The sequence below is a fragment of the Solea solea genome, chromosome 9 (assembly GCF_958295425.1).
Source record: "Solea solea chromosome 9, fSolSol10.1, whole genome shotgun sequence".
Classification (NCBI taxonomy): domain Eukaryota; kingdom Metazoa; phylum Chordata; class Actinopteri; order Pleuronectiformes; family Soleidae; genus Solea; species Solea solea.
The window spans coordinates 18,557,943-18,570,225 of NC_081142.1; the positions used below are offsets into that span (position 1 = coordinate 18,557,943).

The 12,283-nt window shown below is 39.4% G+C and overlaps 1 protein-coding gene and 1 non-coding gene across 2 annotated transcripts in view; both read right to left on the reverse strand.

The window, feature by feature from the left end:
* Positions 1-9,672, reverse strand: part of LOC131465106 (glypican-5-like) — a 48,836-nt gene extending 39,164 nt beyond the window's left edge. The window contains exons 1-3 of the mRNA XM_058637453.1: positions 9,401-9,672; positions 6,436-6,597; positions 317-858 (exon numbers count right to left, since the gene is read on the reverse strand). Of these exons, the coding sequence (XP_058493436.1) occupies positions 317-858; positions 6,436-6,597; positions 9,401-9,578 (882 nt within the window). The 5' untranslated portion in view covers positions 9,579-9,672. The remainder of the gene's footprint in view (positions 1-316; positions 859-6,435; positions 6,598-9,400) is intronic.
* Positions 9,673-11,965: 2,293 nt separating this feature from the next.
* Positions 11,966-12,039, reverse strand: trnam-cau (transfer RNA methionine (anticodon CAU)). Its single transcript has one exon. It is a non-coding gene; the product is annotated as a tRNA-Met (tRNA).
* Positions 12,040-12,283: the final 244 nt, after the last annotated feature.

Below are 12,283 nucleotides of genomic sequence, written 5' to 3' on the forward strand. Positions count from 1 at the left end.
TTTTTGGAAATGTGCTTGTTTGCTTGCTAGCAGCAAATGATGCAATAGTTTATTTATATTGATTATATATGATATATCAAGTGAAAAAAATTACAGCTGGCATACTTTGAAACTTAAAACAGAGTTTCCTGTTTTCATGCCAAGCTCCCAGCATCATATTTTGTACGCAGACATGAGTGACAATTACCTCCTCATCCCAATGTCTCCAAAATGCAAATGACCGTGTTTCCCAAAATGTCAAACTATTTCTTTAAATGTAGATTCTACTAATTTAATGTGGAGAGAGAGAATGACAACTAACCATTGAACCACTTACCAGACATCCTCTCATAATGTTAACACAGAGTCCAGTGCATGGTCGTATCAGTGTCAGGCCTCTGCAGTGGGAGCAGTACTGCATCCTCACTAAACCACGCCCACACTCCCTCGATAACGTTGCCTTCTCGGTCGCGTTCACGACCTCGCTGGCGAGTCGTAACAACCGGCTCAACGCCCGCCCTACTCCAAGCGCACTGGACAGGCTGCTGACCAGAAGGCGAGGATGGGATCCGAATGGGCTGACGTCCTGCCGCGTTAGTCGCAGGCAGTCGTCCAGAGTGTTGGAGGTAGAGGACTGCAGGGACATGTTGCCGATCCCGGGGTTGAGCAGACGACGGTACACCAAAGGGAAGAGGTCGTTGTAGAATCGACGCACGCTGTTGTCCAAGGGGGCAGTGGAGTCTCCGGAGAGATGGCGTTTGATGTCGCCAAACAGCTGAAACACAAGGGGGCGACAGTCAGACGCCAGAGAGGAGTAGGCGCTGTCGAACAGAGAGCTGGTCAGGTTGGACGTGAAGGACACCAGCGACTCAAAGGTGTCTGTGACAGAGAGAGAAGACACAGAGAGAGGGATTTCACGCTACAATGATAAACAAAGCAAATATTATTGTTTTTATTCTGTGCCATCATCATTGACTCTTACAGGTGCAGTAACATTTACAAGGGTTTGTTGACTTAAATGTGTTAGTCTAAGTGTATAATCATTTTCAAAGCCTTAAAATAAGCCTTTAACATGTACTTTAGGCAAGGGCCCGGCTTTACAGAGGTTACCACTATAGCAGCATGAACCTGCCAGAGGTATGGGTCAAAATCACAATACTTTATAATAAGATACAATACTTTAACGATATTTTTGCTTTCTCTTGATTTGTTACAGTAATATACTGTAACTGACACACTAATAATGACAATAACTGTTGGTGGAGAGTAACACTTAAATTAGGTACAATTATTCTGTATTAAAAAAACAAAACATAATTAAAATCCTTGTTTGCCGTTTCTCTGTACAACTACCTTTCTATATTTTAGTGGGATTTTTGGCTCCAGGACAAAAAACAATCACAAGATGTACACTAGTTGTGATTTAATAAGCTGGACGTAGTTAAACCACAACGAGACCTCCTCACATGGTTTAATTTCGTTAAGCAGTCAAATCCCAATTGAAAAACAACGGATGAAAAGATAATTCTGTATCAGAGAGTTGTTTTCCTTCTTTCCTCTCCCAATAACCACTCAATGACTTTCTTGTGACGTCATCACCAACTCCATCTACTTCAAACACTGCTAATGCAATTATGCAACAGTACTGTAATCTAATAATATCATACAGTATGTAAGAACTTATCTAGAACTTTTTAACTTTACTCGTCTTCAACTTGTAACAAAGTTTACTTTTAAGTACACATAATGGAAAATGAGTAAAAAACTAGTGCTGTCAGTTAAATGCGTTATTAACGGCGTTAACGCGAACCCATTTTAACGGCGTCAATTGTTTTAGCGTAAGATTAGCGTTCTTGTTGGCCTAGCAAACTTTGTAGTTTTTTTTCACATGCTAGTACCTACTAGTAACATTAGAAAAACTACAACACCACACCGGATATAGCTAAACCAGAAACAAAACAACAGGCACGCTGCACACACTTGTTTGAGTTGTAGGCTAACGTTACGTTTTGAGTGGATGGTGAGCGCTGTGCGTAGTAAGGAGTCCTCCAAAGACTGCGAGCTCCTTTAGCTCGAATTAGCTTGTTACGGCAATAACACATTAAACCACAGGACTCCGTTTGCGTAGAAGAACGGCACTTTATTCACAGCACTGCAGAGTGATACACAACCTCTCTTATTATTGTGCGGCTCTCATAATACCAGGAACAACTCAACATATGCAGGGTGACAGAGATAGTCTCAACAAAAAAAACATTTGCACAAAGCAAGCCGATCCACTTTTCTATATTGATAAGAGCATTAAAATGAGAAGAAATAATGGGACATTTAGAATAGATAAAAATGTGTGATTAATTAACATTAATGCGATTAATCGCGATTAAATATTTTAATTGTTTGACAGCACTAATAAAAACATACAGTTGTTGCGTAAACTGTGAAGCAAATCTTCTTAAGCATGTTCTTATTTCAAATGGGAACACCACAGACATGCAGTAGATGCACGTGTGACATTTCCATATCTATACATATATCAGTTTCCCATAGCCTTTGTCCACACAACCTTGGACTGACTTCTTCCTGCTGCACACAAGGCCAAAATAACACCCAGCTCCATTCACTGCTGTGCTCATTTTCACTACGCTGTTATCTATAGTCAGGTGATAATGAGGCGCCCAATTCTCATGATCCTACTATGTTTCCTATGTGTTTAACACAGTCTTATTACAGCACCGTTCCGTTTAGAGGAGGCAGCAAGCAAGACCACGTGTGTGGCTATGTTTGAACGCCGCTAACTAAAGAAAGGTGATGTCAATCTACTGGCATCCTTGCACACACACACACACACACACACAGAGAGAAACTTCAACTCGTCTGAAATGTTCAGTATATGCATCCATGTGTGTCCATGTCATCTCTGCGTTCCACGATCACAGCTGATGCTGTCCATGAGAGAGCTGTTTATTAGGCTTCAGTGTACTGAAGACGGAAATCTGTTTTAAACGGCAACATCTCAGTGGTGTGGTTGTTAAAAACCTTGCGTTTATGTATTAAAACATGTCCTGAAAAATACAACGCCAATGTAATTTGGTGGGTTTATACTACTTCTGTGAAGAGTGGCGTGTGTACCTGGTATTCCTTATGTTGTGGGGACCTAAATCTGTTTACACAGTCACATTATGGGGACTTGTCTTTCTTATGGGGAACAAAATAAAGTCCCTATAATGTACATTTTAAGGTGTAGACTCAGGGTTAGGATTAGGCCAGTAGTAATTTTGGTTAAAGGAATACTTCACCGATTTGCATTTAGCTTTGTATTACTAGAATAGGGCTAGTATTTTGGAAAAATTGTGCTTCCCGACCTCAGTTTCCTCTTAGTTGAGAAATATCTTCATTTTTTTTTGGTTACGTGTGTGACACTTGATCCTGTTAGTGTAACTGTTAGCAAAGATGGCGGACACTGTTTACATTCTGGGAATGAGGTCTAAGAAGTGCTGAGTTTCAAGCCTCGGACCAAGTGTCACTGGTGGGCACGTAACAAAAAAAAAAGAATGAAGATATTTCTCGACTCGGGGGAAACTGAGGTTGGGAAGCACACTTTTCCAAAAATACTAGCCCTATTCTAGTAATACAAAGCTAAATGCAAATCAGTGAAGTATTCCTTTACGGTTAGAGTAAGTTTGGGAAATGAATGTAAGTCAATGAAATGTCCTCTGAAGTCATGGAAACCTGTGTGTGTGTGTGTTTGGGGAACAGGGGTTTAAAGCAGCAGCAGCAGCAGCATCGGGGCTCTTTAAACTAATGCACTGAGTGAGATTGTCTCACTTTTCATGTGTTTGCATACCCATGTCCTCGCAATGGCAACTCAAATACAGATGGCATCGAGTGACGAGGCAAAGGCCACGCCGGGGGTTCACGTGATGGGCTCTTTACCCTGTACGTGATTGGACGACAGCTGCGACAAAGAGGCGAGAGCATGCAAAGGTCTCACAGTGCCAGGAGAAAACACACACACACACACACACAGAGTAATCCACAGGGTGTAAATAGAACTTGAGTACAAGCACTCTGGGCATGTCTCAGTATCTCTAGTGGGACATAATCACTGTGCACTAGAGATAAATCCTCTGAGACTCCACTCAGCTGTTGAGAAATGCTGCTGTTGTTGCAAAATTAATTTCATTTGTCAAAGCAAAAAAGCAGCTAATGTTCTCTCTTTAAACAACATTGATTTGTTTTATATATAGAGATAGAGAGCTGCACAACTACCATAATAATACTTCAACAAAAGTGTCAAGAACAAGGTATCCTGAGCATCCAGGACACGGATTTATTCATTTCATATAAGGAATCGCAGACGACACGTTTGCTTTATCGAAATTGCGTGACGGTTTGTGCCATCGTAAAAAATGACAACAGTTTCTGAAAGCTGAGAAGTTGCATGTCAAAGCCAACGTGTGGTTATTACAGTAATGTTCTGTTGCAGGAAGCCGGCGAATCAGCGTCTTTGTCACCAGAGAGGAAAGAGTTGGAAAAACGCCTGTGCATATTTTCCAATTTTGACTCAATCAAATGTTATTTAAAATATGTTTTATACTGTTCAAATTTAACACGCACATTCTGGTGATTAAACTATTGGTTTTTCTACATTTCAAATTGTTAAAACACTATTTTAGCATGCAGTAAATTGTAAATAACTGCTAGATATTGAAAGTGATTCTGGAAAAATGCAAAAAAAAAAAGCAAAAAAAGTTCAGACGGACATTTTGAGGCTAAATAAAGAAAAACTATAAACTTTTTCCAGTTTTTTTCTCGTTAGTTGCTGCATTATTGCCCATGGACCAGCCTCTCGTCCTCTTGGCATTGATAGCAGCTGAAACTAAGCCTGATATCACTCGCATGGAGCAGGGCAGTGAGAGCCAGAGAGACAGAAAGAGAGGTAAATGTTTGCCGTGTCTGTCTGCTGGGTTTCACCAGCTCCATCCATCTTCTTATCTCCACACAACATGAGAACACACACAAGGGCTCTCTCACTCACACACACACACACACACACACACACACACTGGTGAATAGCGTTGAGGGACAAGTGGACAAGCAGAGTATTCTTCCTCCTATTCAGAGCAGCCGTCAGAGACCGGCTGTTGCCCGCAGCAACAACACTTTGCTGCGGATACGTACTGAATGTAAACATTCTCCGTCCCTCGTTCTCTCATTGGCCGCGAACAAAACCCGATTATTGCGGCGACAGAGGCCGACAGAGGGAGAAAGACAGCCGAGAGTTGTAACAAAGTTTGCTGCTGCTCCCTCGGAGAGTTTGCTCTCACACTCTGTCGAGCGTCAGTTGTTTGTTTGGCCGGCCACTGCGGCGCCTCACAAAATAAACTGGCCTCACACCACTGCCCTGACACAAACTCGGCATTTCATGATGAACCCACAAAGTGAGAATTGACAGGGGGGCAACAAGCACTTGACAGAACTGTTGAAAACACCAACATCACCAGCACTTTTACACTCCCATGGATTTGGGTTCTTGAATGAGCCAAAGGAACCTCTCTCTTGTCATATAGTGACATGAAAAAAAAGAGAAAAATCTGTTTTATAACGTCCAGACTGAAGTCATTTTTGGATCAATGCAAAAGTTTTATTTAAAATTAAAATAACAAAAAAAACCATTTCTCAATCAGCTGATAACTTTGCAGATTTGACAAAATGGTTTCAGCAAAATCGCAATACAGCCTACTGCAATTTTCAATATTTCTTAAAGCCAAAATGTGTCAAATTACCTATTTAGATTAAATATTGTCCTGGCCTACATACATTATATGCTACAAACATCTCAAATATCACACAGTAATTATTTTTAAACATGTTATTCAAATGAAAACATGAACAACGATGTAAAAATTACCATTCCAGAACAAATATTTTCATAATCGATTAATCTGTCGATTATTTTCACGATTAATCGAGTAATCATTTGGTCCATAAAATGTCAGAAAACTTTAAAAACATTGATCAGTGTTTGTCAAACCTGAAAATCATGATGTTATCGAATGTCTTGTTTTTGTCCACAAACCAAAATGATTGAGTTTTAATGATTTCTTTGTTATACGGAACAAAGAAACGAAGAAAATATTCACATTTAAGAAGCTGAAACAATCAGAAATCTTGTTTTAATCATGAAAAAAGCTTCAAACCTATTCATTGATTATCAAAATAGATGAAGATTCATTTAGTAATCGATTAATAGTTTCAGCCTTATACCATTCCCTCTCATATCACAATTTCAGTCAAAATAATTGCAATTAGATAAATTGCACCCTAGTTTCACCACCTGTTGAAATGTAAAAAAAAAAAAAAAACTATTAGCTCTACCAAGTTGGTTATTTGGTTATCCCCACATTCAGTTTTTTTCCCCCGTTTCCAATATCAATAATCAATAATCTCCTTTACCTTGATAGGCCTTGGTGTGTCCGGCGATCAGGTACTTGAGCTCAAAGCTGTAAGACTGCATCTTCTGCTGCGTCTCACTGCGAACAGCCGCCATGTAGCTGTCCTCCATCTTACTTGTGCAGCACGTGGGCCCGGGGTGGACGCACACTCGGAGAGACTCACCTGAAACGTGCAGACGGGGGACATAACTTCAGACTTGTTCAGTTCACAGTGGAAAAAAAAGATGGTAAAATCTCATCTGAAACAAAACACTGGGTGGCAGGAAAATGTTCCATCAAGTCTGTGTGTTTTTAAACCTTTACTTTGACCTTTGTTTAACATTTTCAAACACAGCCACCAGTTTCTGATGAAATATTTATGGGAAAAAAAAAAAATCAGAATGACTTCCACATCTTGACAAAAGTCAAATAAAGTATTCGGAGCAAGTGAAAATAATAATGTCCTGATCAGGGAGGATCTCATTTCTGAAGTTCATGTATGTAAAGGTTATAGGTTACAGTTGTGGTGAAGGCATTAACTGGTTATGGTTAAGTTATGGAGATGATGTTTTAATTAGGCTGTACAAATGAAGTGTCCGAACAAGAACAGCTGTGCAAGCCTGTATAATATGACAGCGGGTCTGCAGGGACCTGATATGATGACATGCAGACATGCACACGGTGTGTGTGTGTGTGTGTGTGTGTGTGTGTTTGTACCGTAAGCAAAGCTGTCAAGCAGCTGACTGAGATCAAAGGAGAGAGTGAGCGAGATGAAAGAAAGGGACTGTCACCTAAATCTGACACAACACACACACACACACACACACACACACGTTTGTGTTGCATTCATTGTGAGGACACTAAGACATAACGCATTCCATAGCCACTTACGCTAACTTTAAAGGAATACTTCACCTATTTGCATTTAGCTTTGTATTACTAGAATAGGGGAAAAATAGTATTGAAAAAGTGTCCTTCCCAACCTCAGTTGAGAAATATCTTCATATCTGAAGGCTTGAACCTTCAACGCTAATTCCACACTTCTTAGACCCACTCGTAGGGGGGACGGGACCTCATTCCCAGAATGTAAACAGTGTCCGCCATCTTTGCTAGCAGTTACACTAACAGGACCAAGTGTCACTGGTGGGCACGTAACAAAGAAAAGAATGAAGATATTTCTCAACTCTGGGGAAACTGAGGTTGGGAAGCACCATTTTTCAAAAATACTAACCCTATTCTAGTAATACAAAGCTAAATGCAAATAGGTGAAGTATTCCTTTAACCATCACAACCCAATGCTAGCCTTGCCCTTAAAACCATGTCCTCACTCCCTATGGTTTATACGTTTCTTTTGGTCTTCACAAAGACACACATACAAGAACACACACACACACACACACACACACAGACCTGTGTCAGACTCTGAGCTATTTTTATTATTACAGGCAGATCATAGGGGACATTACTGACATAAGTACTATTCATTTGTAATTCCATGATTCATTTCTCAATTGCAATTATGAAATCCCACACACACACTTCATCAGGGTGTCGACATGGAGGCTTGGGGCCAAACTGCACCACCATGACACTACATTAAAGGCATTTAAACGGTTCAAAAGACGGTGCCATGGAGTTTTTCGAGGGAATTTATGTCTTAAAAAGACAAAGAGCACCTCTTACTGACCTAATGTGAGTCCAAGAATCACTCACACCCATAGTTTGAGTTAAGCTTATATGTCCATTTTCACAGAAGATCAGCAAAGACCTGGTGATGTTGTTTGAAGCTGGTGCACTCACAGCCTACTGTGCTATCAGCAACCACAACACTTAATAATCGATGAATCAACTAAATAACTGACTAATCGATTTGTTGTTTGGCCCATAAAATGTCAAAAAAAAAAATTAAAATGTCCATCAGTGTCTCTCAAATCTTGTAAATGATAATATTCTCAAATGTCTTAATCAAAATTCGTAGTAGTAGGGACTAGGGAGCGAAGAAAGCAGAAAAAAAAAAATAATCACAGAACTCTGCATCATCCACTCCACCACCATTAAGTTGCCAGGAGTTTTCACATTTGGTCACAGTGATAATGTGCAGAAAACAGCATGGTTTTAACATGATCGACAGCTTTGATTTGTACAGATTCAGGAATAATATCTATCCATTAAGTGTTGGCTTATGCACCACTGTGTTTGTCTAGACATGATCCAGAACTTTAATTCAACAAAATGTGACTAGGATTTTCCACTGGTCAGTGAAGTATCAGGGTCTCTATACTGTGCAGGTGTGTTCACTTCCAAGTTCTGCATTTTAAAACCTCAGTATTATTACCAGTCACACATTTAAAGCATTAATTAATGGACTCTTTTTTTTTTACATTGCTGCTTATATTTGTTTTTCTGTTGTTTAAAAATGTACTATAGAAATACACTTTAACTTAACATACTATGATAAATTGCATAATTGTATGAACTGAACTAATTTCTTAGACGTTTTAATTTAAAACACTGCATTGTGCTTTGTAACTTATCATGTGTCTGATATATATATATTATCATCAGGATTCTGATTCTCAGTAAAGCATGTACATATTATGCTCAAGCAGGTCTTAAATAATCCTGGTGTAACAGCAGCCATTTTCTACATTAAGTAGTCAGGCAAACACAGGTGTTACCTATGACACTAATTAGTGTTCCTTTTTAGATTTAAGAGAGTTAGAGTCCATAATGGTGTCTTTTTGTTAATTTAATTTGTAATACTACATCCATGTGGCCTGTATTTTCTTGTTGTGTTCTGATAAATGGGTTTGGAAAATAATCATATGGTTATTATAGTATTGCTAAAACAACAAATCTACGACTTTCGCTCAGTATTTCCCCTTCAAATATAGTTTAACAACTTCAAAACTCTGCCCCAGCACCTGAATAACTGTGTCGAGTTCACCTCCGAGTGCTGGTTCTCCATCATCCCTGCAGTGACTGACCTGTTCCCGGTGTCTCCGGTACCAGCTCCACTGGGCCGATCTGGCGCATCATGTAGGCTGTCTTCACCTCATGACAGCTGCCCGTGTCGGCTGACTCACAGCCCGACTGCGCAACGAGAGCAAAGTGCAGTACAATCACCCGAAACAAGTCCACGCGTTGTGAGGCTGCACGGAACATCGCACCATGTCAGAAGTTAGAGGGAGTTAAGAAGAGAGTCTGAGAGTTACAGCGTGGAATCATACACGAGTCCTGCACCGGGCGGTGACACTGGAGACTCCATCTGCAGTCTCTCTCTCTCTCTCTCTCTCTCTCTCTCTCTCTCTGTGAGTGTGTGTGTACACAGGGCCGGCCCAAGCCTGCATGGGGCCCTGAGCAAAATGCTACTTTGGGGCCCTCATAATAAAGGACCATCCACATGGTAACTTTTTTTTTTTTTTTCAGAATTAAGGCCCTTCGTTTTAGGCCTGCGATTTTACGCCCGCAAAATCAAGCAATGATTTCGCTGAACGACTTTATGCTATTGAAGCGCTAACAGTTTGTTTTACAGGGCTGCAAGCTAACGTTAATATTTAGGCTAATGTTAGCTCAAGTTTCCATTGACAAGAGCGCCCCTGTAATACCAGTATTGTCATTGTTATCTTAACAATTATGTCACACAACATTATAAGTGGAGCTAACGGGACGCCATCTGTTCAATGCCGAAGGTAACTTTCAACTCTCCAGGCAGGACAGGCCCTGTCTACTTCATTAATGTGAGCGCCATTTCATTGTGTAAACTTTTACTATACGAATAATCTCCATTGTCACTGTCCGTCAAATTTAGATGATGATGGCGGCCATGGCTCAGAGGCTGTAGTAAGTTGCTCTCGTGCACCTCTTGCTACTCCGTCAACAGACGCAGGGAAGAATAAAATGACTGAGGCAAGGATAAACGAATGTCATGTTTTTATGGCATATAATGGCAGTTGGGCTTAAAAAGCCAAACATTTATTTTTTTGTCTGGACCAATTAATGTGAAAATCAGATAGATAAGAGAGTTACTACAAACAAACAAATTTGTACTTATTCCCTCACCCAATGAGAATCGATAAGGAATCGGATCGATAAGTAATATTGATAATGGAATCAGAATCGTTAAATTCTTTTGTTAATTCTGGATGTGTCCTAATAAAGCAGTAAATTACATGATGCTTCTCAGGGGATTCTGCTATGTTTCTTACCCTTAATGCAGGGGTGTCTAGCTCATTTCAGTACAGTGCAATTTGATCTCAAAATGAAAGATATAGTATTACATTTTCACAAATTCATCCTGTGAGCCAGATTGGACCCCTTGGTGGCCAGTTCTGTCCCGCAGGCTGTATGTTTGACGCCCCTGTCTTAATGGCTTTTATCTTAAATGTGTTGATTTTCAATGAGTATTTTCATCATCGATTAATCTGTTGATTATTTTCTCAATTAATCAAGTACTTGTTTGGGCCATGTTGAAAAACTGAAAACCTGGAAATAATGCTGTTCTCAAATTGTTTTGTCCACAAACTGAAATTATTCAATTTTAAAGATTTATTTGTTATATTGAGCAAATACCCCAGAAAATATTCAAATTTAAGAAGCCATACAAATCTGAAAATTCATTTTAATTATAAAAACCCATTTAAACTGGTTAACTGATTATCAAAATAGTTGACTAATTCAGTAATTGATTAAAAAGAGATTAATCGAATAATCGTTGCAGCCCTTTATTGTAATAAAATAAACACATAAATGATAAACAAAGAGATGGAACTGTAACAAGATTTAATGTCTGAAGATAGATATGTTGTCTGAAAACTATGTGAGGGTATGGGGCTAGGGAATGTTTTATATCCATGAATGTCCTCACTAAGAATGCTGTACAACAATGTGTTAGTGTGTCAAGTGTGTTTAAAGTGGTTATTGATGTCCACAATAACATAAGAAAGCGATTATCTGTCATAATACTCACAGAAAATAGAATTTAGATATGATAAGAAAGTCCTTTATTTGTCCCGCAGTGGGGAAATTTACATTGTTACAGCAGCAATACAGTAAAGATAAAGATAATAAATAATAAACATTCATTACCAAAAAAGAAAATTACAATATGAAAAGATATTAACACTTAGACTAAAAATTAATTAAAATAGAATGTAGAATGTACATTATAGACAGTTAGCAGAATATACACAGTAAGGAAGGAATAAGGAGCCTGGTTATGTGTGGTCTACTGCGAGCAGTGATGATATGATAGATAGATAGATTTCTCATTTTAACACAGCAGCCTCCTTCAAATTGGATCCATTAAACCTGACTGTCCTTTGTGAGAGAAGTTAAATCAGTGGAAACCACAATTTTCCCAGACAATGGAGGATGGACGCCACCTGCTGGTAATAATAATTACCTTAACAATTCACCAGAGGGGTGTTTGTGAGTCAAACTGCCACATACATTATGTGCAAATGTGTACTTGTAAAGTGAAATGGTACAAATACAATGCCTAATGACGACACTAATTATTATTATAATAATAAACTCGCTAAAAAAACACGTGCCCCGTGTGAGGCTCGAACTCACGACCTTCAGATTATGAGACTGACGCGCTGCCTAACTGCGCCAACGAGGCCTGGTGAAATAACATGTGTTGTAGGCCTTAGTTAAAGGATAATATACGGCGTGTAACATTTGCGTCCATTCCGCTGGATTTCCGTGCGACAATGCACTAACTGATAACACGGGTGAATTTATTTTTTCTTAACACATTCTTTACATTATTTTGAAATTACATTTCGCCCCTCTCTAACGTACGTGCACAGCGATACGTGCTGCGGTCCCTTTAAATCCAATCACCCGCGTCCCAAGTTAGGCGG